This window comes from Amblyomma americanum, chromosome 4, assembly GCF_052857255.1.
Source record: "Amblyomma americanum isolate KBUSLIRL-KWMA chromosome 4, ASM5285725v1, whole genome shotgun sequence".
NCBI lineage: Eukaryota > Metazoa > Arthropoda > Arachnida > Ixodida > Ixodidae > Amblyomma > Amblyomma americanum.
This window is the reverse complement of record NC_135500.1, coordinates 162,545,135-162,571,719: the sequence shown is the minus strand read 5'-3', so window position 1 is coordinate 162,571,719 and position 26,585 is coordinate 162,545,135. Positions and strand designations below refer to the sequence as shown.

Here is a 26,585-nt window from a genome sequence, read left to right as displayed (position 1 = left end):
TTACCTTTTCCTGCTCACAGACGGCGTGTACCGGAGGATGTCGGTGCTGTCGTTGAACACCCTCAAATCGTCGACCACGTCCTTCCACCGCTTCAGGAATTCCTCGAAGCCGTTCAAGTTAGTCATGAGCTGGTCCAACCGCGTCTCGTTGTAAGTTCCGGCGAATGCCTTGTACGAAACTGCCAGGTGTTGGCGAATGTGGCGCGTCTCGAACAGCCTCCTCAGCTCTTCGCTACGAATGTTGTAGGTGCTGGTCGGGCGCCACTGCAGGTAAGCGCCCCTGCAAGAAAATGAGAGTGAGTGAGGGTATAGGCCAACCGGAGGGCGTGACAGACGAGAAAGTGTCACCGCATTGGTCGCGTAAATATCGATATTAAAATGAGAGAACGCAGCTGGTGGGCGGAAATGAAGCCTCAGCCTGAGCCTGAATGGATGGATACATTCCGTGTGTCCATTAGTGTGCATGCAGCTTAAGTTGAAAAATACGCATGCATGCATGCCCACTAACCAGGGGTGTGATTACTACGCTCCTAGATATGCATTCCGCTCACGTGAAACAGAGTGATGCGCGCCAGGTTGCTCCTGTGTTCATTCTGATTCAAAAGCAGGAGACACACCCCAGAAGGCAACGACCTGGCATCACAAGGGAGCGCTGGAGACTAGCAGATTCTACGACTGAGATTACGTAATCAAGACGAATGCAGTTAACGCGCAACAGCATTCACATGACTGTGACTATCATGCCGCAAAGATGCGAAAAGCTGTCTCATTATAGAGCACGACACACATGAAATAAAGGCAGGCATAACGGTGCCGAAGATATTCGTGGTCTCAGGTCTTAAGAGTTATCTGAAGTTTTAATTTCGTTTCCATATAGACTTGCGTAGCCTAAATCAGTTGCAGATTAAACCTCTGAACCACATATATTATATGAACGCTATTCAGATTAGGTTATTTAATGTGGAGAACAAACTTTCGCAGTCTTTTCTTACCTAGTAGGACTTAACCAGAGCACGCGGGTTGTAAGTGGAACCGCTCTCTCACTATTTTCCCTGGTATAGGTATGCGGAACACAGTTGCAGCTATAGTTCCTGAAGCATTTCAGATAAAACTTTGTCGCTGTCGCCAGGAGAGAAAACAGGAGAGACGAGGTGAGGAGAGATCTTTTTGTTTCAATTCGCTGTTGGGCGAGTGACATTTTGGAATGAATATGGCTTTAGGTGACAGCGTTTCTTTGTTTTATTTTCTTCTCACGAAAACCTCGTTGCAGTAATTTAAAACACTTATGGACGATGTATTGCTTCTGATGATCTCAGTTTCATTCTCATTCACTAGGCGGCCATTATTTTCCTCCGTTGGGGTTGTAGAAAATGCTTCGTTAGCAATGGACTAAGTTCACGTGAAGCTTTATTCAGATAAAGGGACTAAGTTAACCTGTTTACTTAGTCGGATGGTTATTTATATCTTTAATTAGTTGCTGTGATTACGGAACACGGTGACACTTATTTCAGTGAAAAATATGTAGAACCTGGCTGCGTAGCTCAATCACATTCGTCGTGAATCATGGCAACATTAGGTGCCTTCGTCAGCAGTGCAGGGGATTAAGTGATTTTGTAGTAGTAGCTAAATTACGGTAGCATTTAGAGCCTTCAGCGTGGCGTCGTCTACACTCTGTGGCTGCGCCATCACGCTGTCACGTGGTTGGGCGCGTGATGCGGAACAGCTGCCGGCGGCGCGACGCTGTGGCTAATCACGTGGTTCGACGCGTGGTTGGTCACGTGACCAAGTTCCACTCGGCCAGCTGTAGCTATCGCGTCACTCCAGGTTTAACCACAGCTAAACTACCGCCAATTTTTCGGGAATTTTTTGGGCGTTTCTTTTTAACAGCGAAAGCTGTTAGGTGCCCGTCCCTGGCTTCCTTGTCACCGTCGCCGTCGGCGTAACTGTCGTTAATGCACCCGTTGGGTGGATGCCATTAACACACCCACCGGTCATTAACGCACTCACCTCATATTACGGTTAACCTGGTTTGCAAAGCCTGCAAGTGGCTCTGTTTGGAACAGCCGCCTGCCAGTGCAAGGGTGCATCATGTGACCACTACACCAGTGGTCACATGGATAAATGCCTAAACTAAACTAAAATGAACTAAACTACTAAACTAAACGCTTAAACAGCTATCGCTGAATCTTAAGTTACAGAGGCGCAACCGTGCTGTGAGTTTTTCTGAAGGAAAACATATTGCTACGAGGAAGGCCTCTTTGCTGCAAGAAACTGTAGAGTCTGCTGCCTTGTGCTCTGTTCCGCAAGGCCGCAACTCTCTCAGCGTGTGGAGCCGGTCAGACAGCAAAAGATCAAATCGAAACTTAGTGCTGTCTGTGCTGGTTTGTCTCACCTTAGCTCAAGGCCATAATACATAATGGTTTTAACTTGGCAGTCGAGAGCACTATAACCTTGCCTCAAGGATTTCGAAAAGGGTCACTGGAAGTCTTTGGCCGATGGCGCAGCCATTAATAACGCTGGGCACACCGCCGTCGTCTGCTTCGTTGTCTGTTGCGCATGCGCGAACGCGTTCAGACTGCAGCTAACTAGGGGGTGACTTTAACTCTATTTATTTCTTTCCTGGATGCAGCGATGGCGTAGAGGTAGAACATCCGCCTCGCGTGCAAGAGGACCGGGGTTCAAATCCTGGTGCCGCGCAATTCTCCACCGGGTTTAAAAAAAAAATCCGCGTGTCGATGGGATTGCATAACCAGGCCTGGAGTGCGGCCTTATCTCGGTGACCAGAACCGACAACGCACTCTCTCACCAGAGCAGGACTTGGCCACCCTGGTGTAGTACTTGGCCACAACCTTCTATGATCAAACCAATTAACCCTCGGCCCTCAGTCCCCAGCGGCTGCAGAGCAACTGACCACGGCGGCGGTCAGACCTGTGACGCAGCGGAGGGTGCTAAGAATCTCTGGCTCCGGACAGGCCGCCATTGGAATCTGAACCTGGCAACGTTTAACGCTAGAACTTTAGCTAGTGAGGCTAGCCTAGCAGTGCTGTTCGAGGAACTAGCGGGAAATAAATGGGATGTGATAGGGCTTAGCGAAGTTAGGAGGACAGGTGAGGCGTATACAGTACTAAAGGACGGACACATACTGTGCTATCGCGGGTTAGAGGATAGACGAGAACTAGGTGTGGGTTTCCTCATTAATAAGGATATAGCTGGCAACGTAGAGGAGTTCTACAGTATTAACGAGAGGGTAGCAGCTATAGTAATTAGGCTGAATAGGAGGTACAAGCTGAAAGTGGTGCAGGCCTACGCACCCACATCCAGCCATGATGACCACACCGTTGAAAGCTTCTATGAGGACGTAGAATCAGCAATGAATAGAGCAAAATCGCAGTACACTGTACTGATGGGCGACTTCAATGCGAAGGTGGGCAAGAAGCAGGCTGACGACCACGCGGTAGGTGACTATGGAATAGGCTCTAGAAATAGCAGGGGAGAGTTATTAGGCGAATTCGCGGATAGAAATAATTTACGGATCATGAATACCTTCTTCCGCAAACGAGAAAACAGGAAGTGGACCTGGAAGAGCCCTAATGGTGAGATTAAAAATGAAATCGACTTCATACTATGCGCTAAACCTGGCATCATTCAGGATGTGGCCGTCCTCGGAAGGGTGCGTTGCAGCGACCATAGAATGGTAAGGTCTAGAATTAGCTTAGACTTGAAGAGGGAACGGAAGAAGCTAGCGAAGAAGAAGACCATTAACGAGTTAGCCGTAAGAGGGAAAGCACAGGAGTTTAGGATAGCGCTGCAAAACAGATACTCGGCTTTAACTGAGGAAGATGATCTTGATGTTCATTCAATGCACGATAACCTGACATCAATAATTACGGAGTGCGCAGTAGAAGTAGGCGGTAGGACAGTTCGAAAAGATACCGGGAAGCTATCTCAGGTGACGAAAGATCTGATTAAGAAGCGCCAAAACATGAAGGCATCTAACACTACCGATAGAATAGAACTAACGGAGCTATCAAAGTTAATAAATAAGCGCAAGGTAGCCGACATAAGGAAGTTTAATATGGAGAGAATCGAGCATGCTATAAAGAACGGAGGTAGCCTAAAAACAGTGAAGAGGAAACTAGGCATAGGTAAAAACCAGATGTATGCATTAAGAGACAAGCAGGGCAATGTCATTAGCAATATGGATAAGATAGTTAACGTAGCCGAAGAGTTCTACACAGACCTGTACAGTAGCCAATGTAATCAGAACGCTAATGAGAAAGACAGCAGTGCACAGCAATGCGTCATCCCGCCAGTAACGAAAGATGAAGTAAAGAAAGCCTTAGAAGCAATGAAAAGGGGAAAAGCAGCTGGGGAGGATCAGGTAACAGCAGATCTGTTGAAGGATGGAGGGGACATCGTGCTAGAAAAACTAGCCACCCTGTATACGCAATGCCTTATGACCTTGACTGTACCAGAAGCTTGGAAGAATGCAAACATTATCTTAATTCATAAGAAGGGAGACGCCAAGGACTTGAAAAATTACAGGCCGATCAGCTTACTATCCGTTGCCTACAAAGTATTTACTAAGGTAATCGCTAATAGAGTCAGGGCAACGTTTGACTTTAATCAACCAAATGATCAGGCAGGCTTTCGTAAAGGATATTCTACAATAGATCATATTCACACTATCAATCAGGTGATAGAGAAAGGCGCAGAATATAACCAACCTCTATATATAACTTTCATTGATTACGAGAAAGCATTCGACTCAGTGGAAACCTCAGCAGTCATTCAGGCATTGCGTAATCAGGGGGTAGAAGAGCCGTATGTCAAAATACTGGAAGATATATATAGCAACTGCACAGCTACTATAGTCCTCCATAAAGTCAGCAATAAAATTCCAATAAGGAAGGGCGTCAGGCAAGGAGACACGATCTCGCCAATGCTGTTCACCGCATGTTTGCAGGAGGTATTTCGAGGCCTGAATTGGGAACAGTTGGGAATAAGAATAAATGGAGAATACCTAAATAATCTGAGATTTGCTGATGACATTGCCTTGCTGAGTCACTCAGGAGGTGAACTGCAAATCATGATCAACGAGTTAGACAGGCAGAGCAGATCGATGGGTCTAAAAATTAACATGCAGAAAACCAAGGTAATGTTCAACAGCCTAGCAAGGGAACAACAGTTCACAATTGGCAGCGAGAGCCTAGAAATTGTGCCGGAATATGTCTACTTAGGGCAGGTAGTGACAGCTGATCCGGATCATGAGAGGGAGATAACTAGAAGGATAAGAATGGGGTGGAGCGCATATGGAAAATTCTCGCAGATCATGAGTGGCAGTTTACCAATTTCCTTCAAGAGGAAAGTGTACAACAGCATAATCTTACCGGTACTCACCTACGGGGCAGAAACGTGGAGGCTAACGAAAAAAGTTTAGCTTAAGTTAAGGACAACGCAGCGAGCCATGGAAAGAAAAATGATAGGTGTAACGTTAAGAGATCGGAAGCGGGCAGAGTGGGTGAGGGAACAAACACGGGTTAATGACATCCTAGTCGAAATCAAGAGAAAGAAATGGGCTTGGGCAGGGCATGTAATGCGAAGGCAAGATAACCGCTGGTCTTTAAGGGTAACGGAGTGGGTTCCAAGAGAAAGTAAGCGTAGCAGGGGGCGGCAGAAGGTTAGATGGGCGGATGAGATTAAGAAGTTTGCAGGCAAAGGGTGGATGCAGCTGGCAAACGATAGGGTTAATTGGAGAGACATGGGAGAGGCCTTTGCCCTGCAGTGGGTGTAGTAGGGCTGATGATGATGATGATGATGATTTCTTTCCTTCTTCGAACGGCTTTAGCTCCATATCAAAATCCGAGGTTTGAAGAACACCCATGCATGCACACTCCCAGCGTCGTCACTTTTAAGAGCATAGCCACTTCGTCGTCGACTGGTAACATCTTCAGCCTCGGCAATGTCACCGTGCCGGTTAACGCTAGGCGGGCAATATCGAACGGGAATAGTAGGCATTGTGGTGCGTCACATGCACTATTTGGGAAGACAGAGTAGCGAACAGTGAATTATCATGGAGCGGTGCGTTCTCCTAGGTCACATTGGTCACTGGGAGGAAAACACGGTAAGGGCCGGTATCCCGCTGTTAAGTTTTTCTCAAAAGACCATACTCGGACGAAGGATCTCCTGGAGAGTAATGGACGCCATGGTGGCGACTGTCGTGGCGGCGGTTTTGAGAACTTTGGGAGACAGACAGCGTGTGACAAGTAACCTGGCCGGCGATGTCCGCTCGGACGATGGAATAACGAGTACAAGTAGTGATGTACTCAGTGGCGGGGCAGCAAGGTGTCGAAGCGCAGTAATGGGTCTCGCCCAAAGGGGAATAAAAGAGCGAGTACATAGCGGTACTATGGCGAAAATAATTATAGGCGATGCGCTGAAATTGCAGGCTAACGTCCCGGTCCCAGTGATCGTCGGGAGACATACATGCAGAGCATGTCTGTGGGCATTGTGGTTGAGACGATCCGTGAGGTTGTTCACCTGTGGGTGATAAGCCGTGGTGAATTCGTGTCGCATGCAGCACGAACGAAGAATTTTGTCATCGGCACGGGAGAGGATGCAGCACCCACGGAGGGTGAGCAGTTGACGAGGAGTGCAATGCTGGAAAATGACGTGCAGAATCAAGTCAGCCCCGTCTCTAGCGCAGCTGACCTGTAGGGTGCTCGTGATCGCATTCTGCGTGGTACAATAGAAAACGGATTGTTCGAGTTGGTGAACGGCTGCAAGTGTCCGGGAGGCAGCTCCGGGGCTTCTACCGGCGTTGACAGCGCTCGCAAGAGGCCACACTCCGTTGGACGGAGTGATAGAGGCCGGACCGATATGAAAAACGAAATTTCCGCTGGTTACTGACACGTGTCGCTTTACCTGTGACAACCAGCTGCTTGTTAACGAACAGCTGCCGCAGGAGATGTGCCGTTTGGAAACATTACTACCACGAAAAATCCTCGCGAACAAAGCTTGACTAGAAAATGAGCAATGCCAGCCATTATTAACTAAGAATTACGATTAGATGCTAGTTACTCGGCGAATTTCATTTACATGATTTCACCGAAAGAATGCTTCGCTGTAAAAATCACTCACAGTTCTTGCGTGGCATGAATAGTTGGGACACTTTCCGCACTGGAAAGGAAAATCTATACCTGCCGTAGTTGTCCTCGATGGTGAGTTCCAGAAGCACAGGCGCGAATACGTTGGAAGACATGAAGAGTATGGCATTGAGAAAGTCTGGTTTAGGGTTCTTCTCGGGCCATAGAATACCTCCTTTGGCCAACACTCGCTTGACGTTGTCGACGTTATCCACTTTGATGACGTTGAGGCACGACTTCAGGTACAAGAGACCTTTCTGAGTGATCAGTTGATTGACGCTGGAAATCTGGAGAGCAAACAGAGGGCGCGTGAGTCTGGGTGAGAGAGAACATGTTTCTATGCTGACTGCAACATCAGGTTGTCAGTCATTACGTCTCACTGGCGCATGGATTTCATCGTAGGTAAGAAAAGCCGGAGAGTGATATGTATTGAAGCACCTTTCATACCCCAGAAAAACATTAAGCGAAAGCACTATTTCAAGGGGTCCAACCCAACCAAGAATCTTGTAGCTGACATGGACTTCCGGATAAATTTTGCCGCGGCTGGGTCAGATCAGCTTCGTGGCCACTGCACGAGAGCACTATGGAGAGCACTATGCTATCGCCGCAGCCGATGACGCCTTGTGTTAAACTGTTGCTGTTGTTGTCCTCATACTATGGCACATGCCCACATAGGGGGATTGGTCGAGAATTGGGGGGCACAGAGAGTTTTTCAGGTAAATATTTCCTGGACGAAATTAAAATGATTGCTAAGGATGGAAGAAGTAAACAAAAAGGAACAACGAAATGAAACGGGAAATGCAGAACGCACGCAGGTGATCGAGACTGATGTTTATGGCCAATTGGTTAAATGTTAATGATAATTGTATAAATAAAAATAGTATTGAATACTTAAAAAAAATTAAAGGTAGCCGTCTTGATTGCTTTAAAAAATTTTGGACGGCGGTAAAAGCAGACTTGTGGCTGTACCCAAGTATGGTGGCTCCAAACGACAATATGACTGGGCTGCTCAAACAAAGGCAAAGCTGTTGTAAAGGTTTCTCTAAAAGCCGTCTTCTCATCATGGTGTATCGGCGACAAAACAAGAAAAAATGGTCTATGGTTACGTGCTCACCACAGAATAGACCGACGGGATTAAGCGCCAACACAGATCTGTGCGAATAAAAATTTAAGTCTGGGATCCGGCAGCGGAGCCTTGATAGAGATACCTAAACCTGCCGTGAATAACATGATTGCCTGCTCCACGATTACCTCAGGTGGAGGTCATCATCAGATCTCAAAAGAGATCCAGTTGTCATTCTTAACAAATTCTGTCTCCGGAACCTCGCTGCTGTAATGTACGCTGTAGCCGGAACGATAGGTAGCACGGGGCCATTGAGGGACGCCTTTGCCAGGCAGTCTGCAACTTCATTGGCTGTCACACCGCTATGACCTGGCACCCATATTATGTGAACAAGGCTCAAATGCGGATGGAGTAATGAATGGAAGGTGTTTAGGATTGTCGAATCTACAGCCGAAGCAAGACACGAACACAAAAAAAGGGAGTCTGTAATGACAGCCACTGAAGAAAAAGCTGGCTCTAGTTTGCGAAGAGCAAATACCACCGCCAGAAACTCCGCTTGGAAAATTGGGGGTGTAGTTGGGAAGCCGCACAGAAACAGACCAATCTAGAAGCGGGCAATATATTCCCGCCCCTGCATTTTTTATCACATTGGGAGGTGTCAGTAGCTATAGTTAAGCTAATAGGTAGGCTTTGTAAATCTTCTAATAATCCATTTAAAATGCGGTGTGGTAAATGCTTAGCGTTTTTCGGGAAAATGTCGTCACAGACAAATTCTACAGAGTACCGACTGTTTCTTGTCGGAAGGATGTTATACAAAAGAATATTTAAAGGATCAAGCAAATTATGTACCATAACTACCTGCGGGGTATAAAATCTAGGCCAGTGGACTCCAAAAAAGGAAGTCGGCTGACAACAAAAAACAGACCAGGAGCGGTGTAAATCTGATTCATATATCCTTAGGTACGTCTGAACAGTTAGAAATTGAAATCTAGATGATAAAGGGGGAATACGGGCTTCAATATAAAGCACGTTATTGGCCATACATTTGGGGAGGTCAATGCACAACCGAAGCGCTTCCCGCTCCAAAAGAACGAGCGGAAGAATTTTGTAAGCAGCCGTACCAGAAAACAGCACAGATCCAAATTCTAAAATTGGTCGGACATACCAAACATAAATAAGCAAAAGTGCATCTCTCCGCATTCCGGACCGGGATTACTTAATCTACGCAACATGCCCACAGCACGAGCCCCTTTCGCTGCGACATGGTCAATGTGAGAGCGCCATGTGAGGCTGTCATCATAAATGACACCAAGATATTTTAAGGACTTTACTTGAGGAATATTTTGTCGCTGGTAACTGAGAGACAGATGAACAGGATCTTTCATTTGAAAAACAAGTACAGCGCACTTGTTTACATTTAAGGTGAGACGTAAGTCACACAACCAACTTTCAAGCACATTGCAGGCTCACAAAGATTGAATGTCAACTGCAGCAGTGAAAAATGCAATGTCGTCCGCATAGACTTACGTGCCCATGTTTTGATGGCTGGGAATAGAGCTCATTAGAATATTAAAGAGCACAGGCGAAAAGACTGCCCCTTGTGGAGCACCTCTGGTTTGTTTGTATCTTCCAGAATTCGCACCATTTAATATACAAAAAATTGTCTGTTTTCAAGAAACGCATATATCCACGCAAGTAAGTAATTCGCAAACTGCAGAGTACATAATATTTGCAATATTATGTAGTGTTCTTCGCTGTCATAAGCTCTGGCTACATCTAATGTCACCAACGCAGCATGCATTTTTTGGTGCCCCACAAGACGAATGCGACTCTGAAGATAGGTGTGAGCATTCCATATGAAACATTTTTGACGGACACCAATTGGACAGGGACTAAGGATATTATTGCGGTCCACGAACACCGAAACACGTACGAGTATGACCCTTTCAATTAACTTAACCACGTTTGATGTCAATGAAATGGGTCTAATATTATGCCGAGAATAGCCACCACTATTGTTTTCAGATAAAGGGATCACTTTGCGGTTTTCCACTCAGGAGGAATCCATGCGTATTTGATTGAAAAATTAACCAGCTGCAATAAGAATGTAGGGGACTCCTCAAAAATGATCGTTAACATTTTTGATGTTACCCTATCAGGGCCAGGAGCAGCAGTTGGTAACCTCAACACTATCGGGGAAAGCTTGGGAAGGGTAATAGGGGGGACATGCTGAAACTGGTCCACTGACGCCACAAACGCGGAGCGGAAAGGAAGTACAGAGGCGAAACGCTGCTGTAATCCTTTGGAAATCGTCTCAACTGTTTTTATTGCTTCTTGCGGGGTTAAAACACATGAGGGTGAATTTTATGAAGCCGAAATCTTTTTCCGCGATCTTAAGAAACCGAAAAGTGCGCGACGATTTTCTGAATTTGATAGAAAATCAAAATGCTCAGATTTATAATATTCTTTCGCTTGTGAGATTGTGTGTTTAAAAGTAGCCGCAATGAACTTATAATCATTCTAATTTTTTAGGCACTGAATGTGTAGGAGTTTCTTCCATGCATCCTTTCTGCGTCTGTAATCCCGCGAGCAATCTGCATTCCACCATCTATCTGAAGTGTTTCGTCTGGAGATACGTACCAAAAACTCGGACTTCTTTCGGCGTTACTCAAAAGCCAAGCATATGCCGTTTGCTGTATGCTGTGACATTCCGTGTGTGCTACGAGGATCCACGTTCGACGGCGCGGCGTAGACGGAGACCCGTGACAGCGGCATCATCAATTACCCAGCCATGCTCTTTGAGTGACGACCAGAAAAACCGGACCCGCCGCCGCCCCGGGGAAACAGGCTTTATCCTCCCCAATTTCCGGTTACATTCCAGGACAAGGGAGCTGTCAGCGGGCCAGAGCGCGCCGTACCACAGCCGACGCTATGCGCTACCGCGAAGACGACATTCTTTCCCTCCCCCCCCTTTGTCGTGGGCTATCGCCGGGAAGGCACCCACAGCTTCCCAGAAGGGCCGCGACGGACACCTGTCATGGCGGACAGGCAGTACTCGCCAAGAATGTGGAAAGACAGGCGCTAGTGAATTAGCTCCGAAGAGAGAGCCTGTGTATACTCTCACTTGAGAGAGAGTGGTGGCGTTTTTGTTGTTTATTTAGTTTGTATTGTTAACAGACTCTGGGTTCGAGGCTAAGCCCAACCCAAAGGGGTGGCCCCCATCTCGCATGTTATTTTGGATTGGAGAATTGATGCTTTGGGCGGGCCACTGGAAATGACCGCCCTTAGTCCTTTGTTAATCAAGTGCTTAAAAGCACATGTAAACGGATGCAGTCCAGTCTGAGCTGGGGCTCCATGCTTAGCATGTAATGTGATGCTACTTAGGCACTAACCTGCCCGGTCGATGAGTAAAGTAGTGCAAAGTTTGTTCTGTTGTAAAATTATGCACTTCTGTCATCATCTACAAGCTCGCCTCCTGTTCATCTTCCAAGCCGAACGACACTAGAGGAAGGGTTTGAGATCCATCCTCGAAGAAACGGACGACTATTGAAATTCTACTGCATCCACGCCCAGGACGACATCGTTAGCGAAGAGGGCCTTCAGCGCCGAAGCCCGACGGCGTGCAGCTTCTGCCAGCAACCGCTCGAGCCCAACTCCGGAGCCACTCCATCGCCCCCATGAAGTCGTCGGCACGTAAGCTCGGACGCCCCAGCCTCTGATGTATAACCTTAACCATGTGTAATTATTGAATATACCTGTTTGTTTAAACTGAGCCATACGGTGTCTCTTTGCCTCTCCGTCCCGTGTGGACCTGCGCATTATGGGGGTCATCACACTGGTGTCAGAAGTGGGGTCATTGGAGAAGGTATATTCGCGGGTTGCCGTCCGGCTGGTCGAGGAGGCGGTCGTCCTTCCTTGGTCGGAGCACATTTTGTACGCGTTTGTGCCTTCAGATGTAGAGAGCGGCGCCGTGGGAGTGCTTGAGCCGGTCGACTCTCTCAGCAATGGCCTGAAGGCAGCCGCGTGCCTCGTGACAGTTAATGACGCCCACAGAGTGCCCCTACGGGTGGTTAACTGTAGCCAGCAGCCACTGAGCCTTCCCAAGAACAAAACATTGGCTTTCTTCACCTCTGCGATAGAGCAACGTGAGCCCACCGATACGGTACTCGCAACTGTAGAGCATGCTAGTCCTTCGGCTGCTACAAAGGTGTCGTTCGATCTTTCTCACGTAAAATCCAGGGAGAGGGAGGCTCTGGCTGGTTTGCTGAACGACTACTCGGAGGTATTCGCCGCGTCCAACCTGGATTTGGGCTGCTGTGGCGTTATAAAGCACAGGATAGAAACCGGCACTTCATCGCCCGTTTACCAGCGTGCGTCCAGGATTCCTTACTCCCAACGTGAGGAGATGGAGCGGCAGGTGCAGGACCTGATTGATCGCGGCATTGTCGAACACTCAAAGTCACCCTGGGGAGCACCAGCACTATTGGTGGAAAAGCCAGATGGCTCGTATCGATTGGTAGTGGACTACCGCAAACTAAATGCCGTAACTAGCATCGATCCATACCCCATCCCCAATATACAGGAGACGCTTTCTCAGCTGGGCTCTGCCAGGTACTTCACGGTAGTGGACATGGCGGCGGGATTCTGGCAGATAGCAATGGATCCGGCAGATGCCGAGAAAACCGCATTCAACACGCCCTCAGGGCACTATGAATGGAAAAGAATGCCGATGGGTCTGGCCAACAGCCCTGCTGTCTGGCAGAGAACCGCTGATGTTATCCTGGCAGGTCTTCTGGGGAGGCTGTGCTTCGTGTATATGGATGACATTATCATATACAGTGGCAGTTTTGATAACCATTTGCGCGATATTGAGCAGGTTTTGGTGCGACTAAGAGCAGCGGGTCTCAAACTGAAGCCCTCTAAGTGCCAATTCCTCAAAAACGAGGTGAAATACCTCGGGCACGTTGTTTCAGCTGACGGCGTGCGACCGGACCCTGAGAAACTAAGGTGTGTCTCGGATTTTCCATCCCCGACTAGCGTCCGCCAGGTCCGGCAGTTTCTCGGCCTGATCGGTTACTACCGAAGGCACATAGAGGAGTTCGCCAAGCTCGCTAAGCCGCTCACCGCCTTAACAGCCAAAAATGTCGCCTTTCGTTGGGACGAAAACGCGGAGAATGCTTTTGGGGCCCTGAAAAGGAAGCTAATGAGTGCACCGCTGTTACGCCACCCGGATTTTAGTTTGCCCTTCGTTATGGCCCCAGATGCGTCAAAGTTCGCAGTTGGTGCCGTGCTATCTCAGGTTATCGAGGGCAAAGAACATCCCGTTGCTTTTGCTAGCCGACAGTTGAGCCCCACAGAGCAAAAGTACGGAGCTACGGAAAGGGAGTGCCTCGCCGTTGTCTGGGCAGTAAAGCACTTCAGATGCTACCTTTACGGCCGCAAATTCAAGCTAGTCACAGACTGCCATCCTCTGAAATGGGTGATGAGTGTCAGGGACCCTAGCTCGCGACTCGCTAGATGGAATCTACACCTGCAGGAATACTGCTTTGAAGTTGAGCACAAGTCAGGAAAGACACATCTGAATGCTGATGCACTCAGCCGCACAGCTGCCGTGGCAGCTATAGAAGAGTTTGTCCCCGTAGTCGACCCCGCCGAATTACGCACAGAGCAGTGCAAAGATCCTGACCTGAAGCGAATAATCGAAAGCTTAGAGGGCGCACCGTCTCATCCCGAACAGCTAGGTTATTTCATTGACAAAGACGGCACCCTGTGTCGGCGCACGAGGCCAACCAGGAAAGGGAGACCAGAGAAAATCGCTTGGGAGAGAGTCGTCATACCTCGGTCGTGGACAGAAAGGGTTCTTCGCGCGTTTCACGATGCGCCATGCGCAGGTCATTTTGGCGTAGCGAAGACACGCAGGCGTGTGGAGCGTTTGTACTTTTGGAGTGGCATGCGACAGGATGTTAGAGACTACTGTGCGAAGTGTCATTCCTGTCTCGAAAGAAAAACACCCAAGGGACGAAGACCAGCTCCAATTCAGCCGTTCCCTGAGGTTTCGGCTCCCTTCGAGCGGACAGGTATGGACATAATGGGCCCATTGCCCACGACCACTTCCGGAAACAAGTACATTTTAGTATTTGTCGACCACCTTTCAAAATACGCGGAAGCGGTAGCACTCCCAGATCAGAAGGCAGACACGGTTGCAAGAGCATTTGTCGAACAGATCGTGCTCCGACATGGACCCCCGAGGCAACTCTTGACAGATCGGGGAACGAACTTCGTGTCGCAGCTAATGAGGAGAGTTTGCGAGCTGCTTAAGATCGCTAAGAAGCAGACAACACCGTACCATCCGGCTTGCAACGGCGCGGTGGAGCGACTGAACCAAACCGTGGCCGGGTTCCTGTCGCATTTTGTTTCGCGCGACCAGCGGGACTGGGACTTGTGGCTCCCGTATGCAATGTTTGCCTACAATTCCGCAGCACACGAGAGCACGGGCGAATCGCCATTCTTTCTTCTCTACGGCCGAGACCCGGACCAGCCTAGTGAAGTGCCAGAGGGCCCCCGTCGTGTCCCATACGCTTCACTGGACGACTATAAGGTTGAGCTAGAATCGCGCTTGCAAGTGGCGAGGGACATCGCAAAGGAGTCCTTAAAGAAAGCGGCGAAGCGCAGGAAGGAGGTGCACGATCGCAGTGCTAGAGACGCGCCGTTTGATGTGGGGGACAGCGTGTACATTGAAAACTGCCAAAGGCAGATTGGGCTAGCTCGTAAGTTCCAGACGAAGTGGAGAGGACCGTGCGAGGTTGTCGAGAAGCTTTCTCCGGTAAACTTCAGAGTCCGAGACGTGAACCGGCGTTTGATAAGGATACACGCAAATCGCCTCAAGTCGGCACCGGTTCAGTATTCACGAAATGAGGAAAGGGAAAGCGCGGATTTTGATGGGGACAGAAGTGAAGCGGAGCGCGCAGATAGTTCGCAAGAAACGCCCTCTCCTGCATTTGTTCGGCAGGCGCCCGAGGTGACGGCCGGAATGCCACCGGATTTACTTCATGCATTGCTAGAAGAAGAAGCGCGCGAGGTTGCCGCGCAGATAACGCCAGGAGAGGCTCCTGCCACGAGCCCTCGCGAGTCCCAAAGCAGACAAAGGGGCACAGACTTACTTAGTATGACTCATGAAGGCCGATATCCGCTGCGAAATCGGAAAGCTAAGTCGGACTAATGGCGTAAACAGAGCGGAGTTGTGAACTGGTTAGAATTGTGTAATGCCGCAGCTCATAACATTGCTATGTGCTTATGTGTTAAGTTATCGGAGTTGGTAGTTAAACCTTTCTGTCATTAAGTAACACCTGCACAGGAGAGCATGCGGAGCGCATGCAGAACCTGCCCTACTTCCTTTCGTTATCTATACTTTTGTCTGTGCCGTGATCGTGCTAGAAGTGGGAGCTCCTTTGTAACTGTGGTAAATTTATTTCGTCCAGTTTGGACTAGAAAGGAGAGGCTTGGGTGCTGAGTTTCATGTTTATCTGTAAAAGAAGATCAGTGCTGCCCCTGGAGACGCCAGTATTGACAGCGGAGGCATATGGTGTTGTGCTGTGGTGTTGAGTGCAGCGAAAAGTGTTTTGTCGGACGCACTGTGCGAGGCGATTCAGAAAGACAAGGGGAGCTGCGTGGACTCAAATGTTCGGAGAACATTCTTCTGGAGGGTGAGCGAGTGTGACATTCCGTGTGTGCTACGAGGATCCACGTTCGACGGCGCGGCGTAGACGGAGACCCGTGACAGCGGCATCATCAATTACCCAGCCATGCTCTTTGAGTGACGACCAGAAAAACCGGACCCGCCGCCGCCCCGGGGAAACAGGCTTTATCCTCCCCAATTTCCGGTTACATTCCAGGACAAGGGAGCTGTCAGCGGGCCAGAGCGCGCCGTACCACAGCCGACGCTATGCGCTACCGCGAAGACGACATTCTTTCCCTCCCCCCCCCCCCTTTGTCGTGGGCTATCGCCGGGAAGGCACCCACAGCTTCCCAGAAGGGCCGCGACGGACACCTGTCATGGCGGACAGGCAGTACTCGCCAAGAATGTGGAAAGACAGGCGCTAGTGAATTAGCTCCGAAGAGAGAGCCTGTGTATACTCTCACTTGAGAGAGAGTGGTGGCGTTTTTGTTGTTTATTTAGTTTGTATTGTTAGCAGACTCTGGGTTCGAGGCTAAGCCCAACCCAAAGGGGTGGTCCCCATCTCGCATGTTATTTTGGATTGGAGAATTGATGCTTTGGGCGGGCCACTGGAAATGACCGCCCTTAGTCCTTTGTTAATCAAGTGCTTAAAAGCACATGTAAACGGATGCAGTCCAGTCTGAGCTGGGGCTCCATGCTTAGCATGTAATGTGATGCTACTTAGGCACTAACCTGCCCGGTCGATGAGTAAAGTAGTGCAAAGTTTGTTCTGTTGTAAAATTATGCTCTGCTGTCATCATCTACAAGCTCGCCTCCTGTTCATCTTCCAAGCCGAACGACACTAGAGGAAGGGTTTGAGATCCATCCTCGAAGAAACGGACGACTATTGAAATTCTACTGCATCCACGCCCAGGACGACATCGTTAGCGAAGAGGGCCTTCAGCGCCGAAGCCCGACGGCGTGCAGCTTCTGCCAGCTACCGCTCGAGCCCAACTCCGGAGCCACTCCATCGCCCCCATGAAGTCGTCGGCACGTAAGCTCGGACGCCCCAGCCTCTGATGTATAACCTTAACCATGTGTAATTATTGAATATACCTGTTTGATTAAACTGAGCCATACGGTGTCTCTTTGCCTCTCCGTCCCGTGTGGACCTGCGCATTATGGGGGTCATCACAATGCTCTTCAGCAGAATTAACCGCTGAAGCAAGAGTGGAGCGCAAAGAGGGCAGAAACTGGTCATAGTTTATATATGACCTCAGCTGAGAGCATGCCGGAGTTAAGCGGCAATTAACAACATAAACGATGGGTATGTGACCGCTAGATGTTCCACAATCTAGAGTCGGCCAATTGAATACTGGAACTCTAGAGCTGGTGAAAGTTAAACCTAACACAGAACGAACTTGTGCGCGGAGAAATGTGGCCAAACCTGAATTCATACGCGAAAGGTTGTTATCAGTAACCCAATCCCAAAGGCGCTTACCACAGAAATCTGTCTTAAAGCCCCCCGACACATGATGAGAATTAAAGTCACCGGCTAAGAGAACTGACTTCTGACAATTAAGGAGCAGGAGATCTAGCAGCCTGGTATCCTGCACACCGCAAGAAAAATAAACATTTACTAATGAAAACGGATAGCACCCTGGAACTTCAATGTCTAAACCCAATAATTCACAGTCTATAGTAGAGGACTGAAAAGTAATCTTAGCCCTGTGACAAAATTTAGAAGAAACTAGTATGAGTAAGCCGCCTCCTCTTGACTGACAATCTTGTCGAAATTAAGAATAATTTTGCAAATGGAAGTGTTTTTCAGATGTAAGTCAAGTTTCTTGTATAATAATTATGTGTGGATTATGTTGAGATATGTAACAGTAAGTCTGTTGAAGCTGAGGAAGTGACCGACAGTTCCACTGGAGAACTCTTAACACCCCTATGGTTGAGAAATCCAGGCAGCAGCAACTGCCTGCCCTAAAATAGTTTATTCCGGCTTAGAGCCAATATGTTGCTTCTTTGATTTCGGCTGAGGATGTGTAAAAGAAGAGTTAGACATGGGGGATCCACTGCGTTTCAAGATTCGCGTATCCGAATCCACCATCCCTGCATCATGGATAATTTGAGCATTATCTGTATTAGTGGACCGAGGAAGTGGAGAAACAGCGGTAACTTGTTCTTGGGGCTGAGACTGCTCAGGCAAGGGGTGTTGGGTCATTAACGAAGGCATGGCTGACATGGCAGAAGTCATTCCAATTTGCATGGCCTGAGTAGTCTGCGTTGCCAGAGCATTAGATATGCACTTTGTGACAGTGGACATTGTCCTGTAAACCATCTTAGCCATAGAGGCTTCCACAGCAGTCTCTATTGCCTGAGAGATATACGAATCTAGTGTCACTCCTGAACGGGCTGACACAACTGGATAGCCGTGACCTCTCTAGTTTCTGATATTGCCTCGCGTCGCGAACAGCGTTTGCGGTCGGTGATTTCAAGAATTTGCAATTCATAATCCCGAGAAGGACAATCCATAGAATTTGCAGCTAAAGATCCACCACAGAGGCAACACTTCTCGTTTTGATCAGAGCATAAATTTGCTGGATGGTCATTGCCGCATTTGCAACAGCGCAAGGTGGACTTGCAGCCACTAGCACTATGGCCATATCGCCAGCAATTGCTGCATTGCAGTGGCTTAGACGGAAGGTCATCTACACAGAAGATTAGGGGCCGAGCTTTTATTTATGAGGGGCAAGCAGTACCCGCAAAAGTGGCAGTAACCGTTTCCGTTGGCACCCGCTCATTGTTCCTCTCCCGGCTACAGCGATACACAGCAACAACACCCGCTGCAGAGAGAAGGTCGCGGGTCTCAACTGGAGACAAGCAAGAGTCCACACTGCGAAGCATACCTTTTGTACAGGCCAGATGAGACCAAATGAAGCTGTTTATCGAAAGAGACCGAGAAGTAAAGCAGTTTAGAAGATCCTTTACGCACGACAGGTCTGGTGAATGGCACAGAATCCCGCCACGTCCAAACTGCCTTACCTCAGTGATTGCCTCATAAACGGAAGTGGCCGCCAGGAGAGCAGCTCGAACAGGCCCTCGATTGTTAATTTTGATAGAACCACCATCCTTTGGCACCAGCGCCAGAGGAATGCTGCGGACGCCGGAGCGTTGAAAAGCTTCCAGAGGCATCTCATGAGGCGGTAGGGAAGCCGACCAGGGGAACCTCCCCTGGCCGGGAGTCTGCGTAGACATTACCTGAGGTTTAGAAACTCACCGCGTGCGTTGTCCACACAAGAAAAAAGGTGCAAAGGCACAGAGGGAAAAGGAAAACAGGACCAGCCGCCCAATACTTAGCCAATCCCTCGTCTTCCTCGTCTTCCTCCTATCTGCCACACACCGAACTGCAACACACCCTCGCACTGTGCACTGCACATCATCGTCTTCGTCGACTTGCATCTGCGGCGCGAACAGGTCAGATAAGCTCAACCTTGGTCAGAGCTTAACCTGATTGTAATATTGTCACCACACGTGCCGACGACCCGGCGAAGGAAAACCGTGAGCCAACAACAATAAACGTATGCCTTCGCACGTCTACTCAGAATAACTACGTTAAAATCTTACCATACTCTGTCTAGGTTATGCGCTAACTTAAAAATTTAAATCTTGTATCACTGCGTGTGTCCGTTGGAGCTCTTTCGGCGCATCTAAAGCGCTGAATAGTGCAAGAGCCACTTGTGGGTTATAACGTTCTACGCACCTTATGTCAACACAGTTTTATTAAGGCATGCACATATAGTACAGCCTTTTGTTGTCTTGTGGTATAAGACTACTTCCTATATTCCATGTGTCACTTTTGCAAGCAAAACACCGCCGGTTGTTTCATTTCGCATAGATCGCGTCAGAAGCAGAGTGTAAATTGACATGGGACGTTGTACTTTCTTGAGACACATACTTTTGTTGATTGTAAATGCATTAGCGACGCGTCAACATGACAGCACGCCATGCAATAAATTTCTGAATGCTCTGAATGTCATCGGACGCGTGCCAAGGTACCATCCTCCGGGTATTTTCCTGTACCGGCACGTGCTATAATGGGAGGCTCAGTTTACCTTCAAGTGGTCAAGGGTGGACATGACGAACTTCATGAAATCCTCCCACATCAGTTGAATGGCCGTTTTGCCTAGTTCTTGTGTTTTGCTCCACAGACCGCAGACGTGAGTGTAGAAGTCACGGCAAGGTGGCATGGCGTCTTCTATAGCGGCGCTCAGTAGGCTGCGGTAGCGGACACACGAATCACTGGTGCACTTCGTTGGTGCATTTCTCGCTTCCACCTCACGAAAGGATTTGCCTCTAATTGCACGGTGCAGCAAGAAAGCCGTGCCCAGAGTGACTGCGAGCCCGAAGCATACGGCGATGAGGGAGCGGTTGACCATGGTGTTGTAGCCTCGGGGATGGCTTTGTGGTGATACGCACTGCATGTTCCGGCATGAGGTCATGGTAATCAGGACACGCCGTATAAGTCGACATCCTTTTGGAATACTTATTCATTTAAAACCCACAAACGATCCCTTTATAGGGGAAGTTTGTGAGAGTTGGTTTACAAGAGGGAATGTAAAGAGACAGCGGGAATATAAATGTGCGATTTTGAACTTACAAAAGAAAGAGGTCGGGCATTTATAGACTAGTAACGGTAAAGCTAAGCTAACATAAAATTTGACGCTGTTAAAAGTAAAAGAAGTAACCACTAAATGTTCACTTATAACTGATAGCATGACAAAGAGAATCTTCAAGCAGTCTGGAAAATAAAGAAGACAAAGAAATCCGAAGGTGTACGTCGAAAAGAAAAATGCATGTTTTATGTTTAACGTTTAACGTAATGTTTAACGTAAGCTTCTTTTCTATTGTACCGCTAGGCCAGTGACTCAAATTGGGGCGAAATATTTTGTACCCTATGCGGTAAACTTAAATTTTTGCTTCGCCAATATAACCAGAAAGTTTTATTTATTTATAAATTCCACTCACGTGACTAAAGCGCTCAGAAAAAATATCGTGAAAAATGTCATGCTAAGGGCGCTGCTGTGTCTTCTGTGGAATGTAAGAGCATACAAAAGCGGTTGGCTCAAAGTCATGACACTTCAAGCTTTGTAGAATTCTCAGTGTTGGGTTAGTCATAAATGGGCGGTCGATCCCCTTTGTAAACTGTACATATGTACGCCAATTTAAGACAAGAGTGCTGGATCGAAGCTGCTCATCTAGCATTCACGATTAGAAACAAATTGCAAAAAGGGCAGAAAATGTTTATCGCTTGTGAAGAAGGCTGACTTCAGTTCGCATTGTAAAGTGTGGTGCCAGAGCGGAAGGCAGACGGCGTTATTGCTATAGAAGAATTAGGCAAGCAGAGCCCATTATCTCAAAACACCTAGAGGCCTAATCACTGGGTTCTGCTTCATACGCCCAGGCGCTGAAATGCGCATCGTTGGTGTTCATAAGAATCCATAAGCATCGGTATGAAGACTACATCCAACTGGATCTCCGGTTAGAAGGGACGCCCATAGCGAAGGTGCAAATATTAAGGGACCTAAGGATGTGGCTTCTCTACACCGGGAGGGCCAATAATACCGTCAAAATACTCTCCGTCTGTGCATCAAAGGTGGCCCAGATGATTTCCCTACTAGCCGGCCGCGAAAATTGACTCAAAGAGGGGGACACGCTCAAGATAATACATCCCTTCGTTGTAAACGGAGTCAATTACAGCCTTCCCTTGCAATTTTTTAGCACGAAACAACCGGACCATGTAAAAACCGGCCTACGGAAATCGCTCAAAACAGCACTCGGACAACAAGTGAATACCTCCACCAGCAAGTTGAGGGACATAGGGACATCAGCACTTTGACAGAAAACTCAGAGCTTGCCGCACACGAAGAACTACACCTCCTAACTCCGTCGGTAGGGCACTCCTCATCAAACTTGGTTATTTGCATAATGCTGGCGGAATCAGCGAGACAGAAGACGTTCCGGACGAGATAAAGGTCTGCTACACGGTCGCTCCTATTCCTCGCCATATGCACCACATCTTACATCAGCGCAGTAGAGCAGCCGAGATAAAACAATATAACTGTATATAGGCGATCCCCAATACACATATGTGGACGTGGCTAGCTACTCCAAAAGAACAGCCACTTTGGCTATGGTGATCGACGCTAACTACCTTGAGCTCGTTAGCGCCACTTGAAGGAATTGCCGTGTACATGAGGCCTACGATCGCTCTAGCTATCGCAGAGGGCAACACATAGGGCAAATCCTTGAGAATCAAGTCGGGCTCCCAAACGACCGACCGGAACTTCACGAAAGGCAGAGTCTAGCAGAGAACCTTGAACATCCTGATGCAGTATGAGTATCAAGTGACGCGTCATAACATTATGTGAATACCGGGGCACGCCGACACAAAGACCAACAAGTAGCCAATGCTGTCGCCCGAGACAACACAAAGCAAGATGAAAATGGTGACCGCGAGCCCACACCCTTCCTTCAAACGCACTCTGCTATCCTGGAACCCCTCTGGGAAATGTGGAACATATTGACTAGCGCATACACAGACAGGGACCAAAGTAAGAGTGATCCCGGCCGCGGCGGTCGAATTTCGATGGAGGCGAAATTCTAGAGGCCCGTGTACTGTGCGATGTCAGTGCACGTTAAAGAACCCCAGGTGGCCGAAATCTCCGGAGCCCTTCACTACGGCGTCCCTCATAGCCTGAGTCGCTTTGGGACGTTAAACCCCCATAAACCAAACCAAACCAAAGTAAGAGTAAGAGATAGGACATACTTTGGTCCCTGTCTATGTATGCGCTAGTCAATATGTTTCACAGCTACAACAAACTAGCCAAAATGTAAGCCTTAGCCCCCTGGGAAACCTGCCATCCATAGCCTCACTCCAGGCTGAAGAGGGAACAGTCAATTCACTGGAGACAATCAAACCCGTTTGTGAATTTTCATATTGCCAACAGAATTTATTCCTGACACTATAAATACACATGCCTCTGACGCGAGGACAAACCGATCCTATATCATACAGCAGGGGCTGCCAAAATATACAACTACAGTTCCTAAAATACAATGATACAACTCAGCAGCGTGCGGCAGCGCTCTCTAGAAAAACCCTGGAAGAGCTGCGAAGGCTGCTTGACCGGTGCTATATTGCCACAGAACCCGCGGGGGCTTTGAACTAAAGGCTCTATGCGAAATGAACGATTTATTTTCGTGCTAAATGAACCAATTTCTTTTTCTGTATTTGGTGTAATTCTTCAGAGATGATAAAGTTGTGCGCAGAAAAAACAACCAGCGCAATATGCCCAGCAATTCTGGACAAAAGGATTTTTGAGTGGGAAAACATTTATGAACGCAATGTCTCATATAATGCAAGATTTCACTATAGCAATGAACATATCTGCAGATAAACCGGATGGCAGTCTTGAATTTTTTTTTCTATTAACGCTCTTGCTATACAAAAGCTTTCCTCATTGGTGTTCTATGCGGGTTGTAATTGTTCAATGCGACCAATGGAAACACTTTAAAAAAATATTTGTTTTTCCTTTTAGAAGAGTAGCCAACACCTTCAATATTTCCGTAAAGGTATCTTACTATTTTCCTGTTTTCAAAATTTTTGTCCGAAATTGCTGGACATGCAAAGCTCAGGACGAGTGCGAAACTGACAACTGATTTCACTTAAAGTTGCTGAGCACATATTGGAGGCAAAAAGATGTAACATGCCCAACAATTCTGGACAAAAGTATTTTTGAACGGGAAAACTTTCTCAGTGCAACTTTTTCAAATATTTCAAGATTTCACTATAACAATCAATACAGCCGCAGATCTCCCGTCGGAAGGCTTGAATTTTTTTTACTAATAAGTAGTTTTCGCATTAAAAAAAAAAGTAGTTTTCGCATTACGCCAAGGCGCCCGTGTGCTGTGCGATGTCAGTGCACGTTAAAGATCCCCAGGTGGTCGAAATTATTCCGGAGCCCTCCACTACGGCACCTATTCTTCCTTTCTTCTTTCACTCCCTCCTTTATCCCTCCTTCCCTTACTGCGCGGTTCAGGTGTCCAAAGATATATGAGACAGGTACTGCGCCATTTCCTTTCCCCAAAAAACCAATTATTATTATTATTATTATTATTATTATTATTATTATTATTATTATTATTATTATTATTATTAATATTATTTCGCATTTATTTTCTGTTACAGGTTTAAGAGCTCGTTTCCAGCGATGAAAACACCATGAAAGAAAGATTTTGCCATATATCGGAAGAATGAACCACCACCTCTAATATTTCCAAACAACTACCTTGCTGTTTTCAAATATTCAAAATTGTTGTCCAAGAACGTTGGACATGATCGATCATACACGGCCAGATAAGAGCTAATATTTGGCATACAAGGCAGTATCTTACAGCATCTTGTTAACGAACGTTACCTAACTCTCGAAAAGAACTGAAAAGTCGTTAATGCAGTAGCGCCATCTTTTCTTTATAAAGTACGCTTCTATCGATTGCCGCGTGATGGAATTACTGCTCTTGCCAAGGATTATCATCTCATTCCTTCGTGGCCGACACGTTTTGCAGGCCTGAAGATGCTTCGACGAACTGGGGCCCTCCCTCGTCGATAACGTTAGGTCATGCTGCCATCCAGTCTACCCTATGTAACGTTTTCTGACAAGGGAGTGGTACGTCGTAGAACACACTGGGAGCGCGTTCTACAAAGAGCCTGACATTCGTTTTTGTCACTAAGCACTTTCCTTGACTTTTTCTTTGGCGATACGGGGCATCGTTTCGACACTGAAAACAGTCATCTGAAAAAAAAAAAAGAAACCATGGGAAGACTGCATCTTTCCGCTATTCTCCAGGTTGTGGGATATCTTAGCCCACCTGACATCTGTGCCCCCATGGCACGCAGAGGGCTTGCGTTGGAACCGCAGTGGCGGGTGTTTTCTTTTAATCATTTACTTCTATGTTCTGAAATTTTTTTCCAACTCACGCAGGATGACGTCCGACGCCGGGTTTTCGGAAGAGTGAGCTGATTACGCTATCGCATACAAGGGGGAATGGCTGCATCAGAGACCATGCAGTTGTGTTTTCCAAGAGTAAGGTAGCGTGCTGGGGCAAGGCGCTGTAAGATACTAAGTTGTCTACAAAGTTCGAACTTTAACTTTGCAGCGCACGCTCCTTTTAAATATTTTCCCCTAAAATATGTGTTTGCGAACTTTCAATAACTTCAGTCGTCGGTTGTACTGTAGCCTGTCTTCTGATTCTCCTTTTGCGCAACTTTACGATGTCACATAAAGATGAGTCGTTCCGTCTAGCAATTTTAACTATCTGTTCTGGCTTTCTCAGAAAGTTTTCGCTGAATTAGTAGTCTATTAAGACCGCAATTTAGTGTGTGCCTTTAGAGGTGATGAGCGTTGCTGGGTGAGTTAAATTTTTTCATGTTAAGTCAGAACTTTATTAAACGAGTCATTTCAGCTATCACCACTGAGGCCGCTTACTCTCTCGGGACGGCTCCTGGAAGCTGGGGCAACCTGCAACGACAATGGAGACTTGGGAGACGACGCCTTTGCATCCGGCGGTGACTTCGGAGTGCGCGGTGGCTTTGTGGAGCGGCGTGGAATCTTATGTGACGGCAGGGAAGCTGCATTGTGCATCTTCTCGCTCGACGACCTGTGAGGCTTGCGCCCTCCTCTTCCGTCCGGAGACCTGCGTACCAGGGGAGAAACTCAGCAGCAGCTCCGAAAACTAAAAATAGTTATTGGTCGTATTTCTCAGCCTTTATCTGGGGCTGTTTAGCCGTGTAGTGGCGTATGCGGAGAGAGCGGTTTGGCGCTATTGCTTGCCCTTGTCGCGTGTTTTCAGAGCCGCAATTCAGAGACTATTACTTGTCTGTGAGAGTCTGAGTTTTCAATTCCTTCGCTATAGCACTCTTTAGCTAATTTCTCCGCACTATACACTAAGCTTAACATTCTGAGCACACGTGTCATGGCAGGCAGCAGTTTTTTCCATCTGTTTACATGCGAATAATATACTAGCTTGACAATGAAACGTAACCTGTTGCTCAAGCAATAGAACATGAATGTTTTTTTACGGAACTGAGCAGACCAGTTTAGGTATTCATAACTCAAGTTTCTTTTCCAATTCGGTTTGGCATTTATTGGTCGCCAATCCACATTAGCTGTCAGACTCATATCTATTGTTGTGACACCTCCACCACGTATATTTGCGACGCCCTGTACCTTCAGCCTGTCAGTGGGTGCATTCTTCAGATAAGTTATTCGCAAACACGTTCTTCATGCTTCCATTATAGCAAATTTCTCTCCAAGATTCGTCTGACTTCGACACAGCAGCGCTTATGCCAGGTAGTGGCAGATAGGAATGATACTAACAACAAAACTTTGTATTTTCCACATTCGGCTGGGCCGTCGTTCTAGCGCTGACACTTTAAAATTTGCGCCGGGCTTTAAGCTACTCTGCCGTACAACACTCACTTGTGCGAGCCTGGCGAGAGCTTCTTCTTCTCGAGTGGACTATGTTTTTCGACAGGGCCTCCGTGCTTGCTCCGAGTCCTGCGGATGCTTTTTCTTGACCCCGGAGACTTTGGGCTTTCGGGTAACAGCATGCCGGGATCCATCGGGGAATTCATTTCGGGCTGTGAAGCACGTTGCTC

The 26,585-nt window shown here is 47.7% G+C and overlaps 1 protein-coding gene across 1 annotated transcript; it reads right to left on the bottom strand.

The window, feature by feature from the left end:
• LOC144129896 (uncharacterized) lies at window positions 1-26,585 on the bottom strand. The gene is made up of 4 exons (XM_077663957.1): window positions 26,407-26,585; window positions 25,414-25,621; window positions 7,200-7,432; window positions 1-280 (listed from the first exon to the last, which is right to left on the bottom strand). Exons 1-4 carry the CDS (start codon window positions 26,559-26,561, stop codon window positions 1-3), a joined length of 876 nt encoding a protein of 291 aa, XP_077520083.1. The 5' UTR covers window positions 26,562-26,585.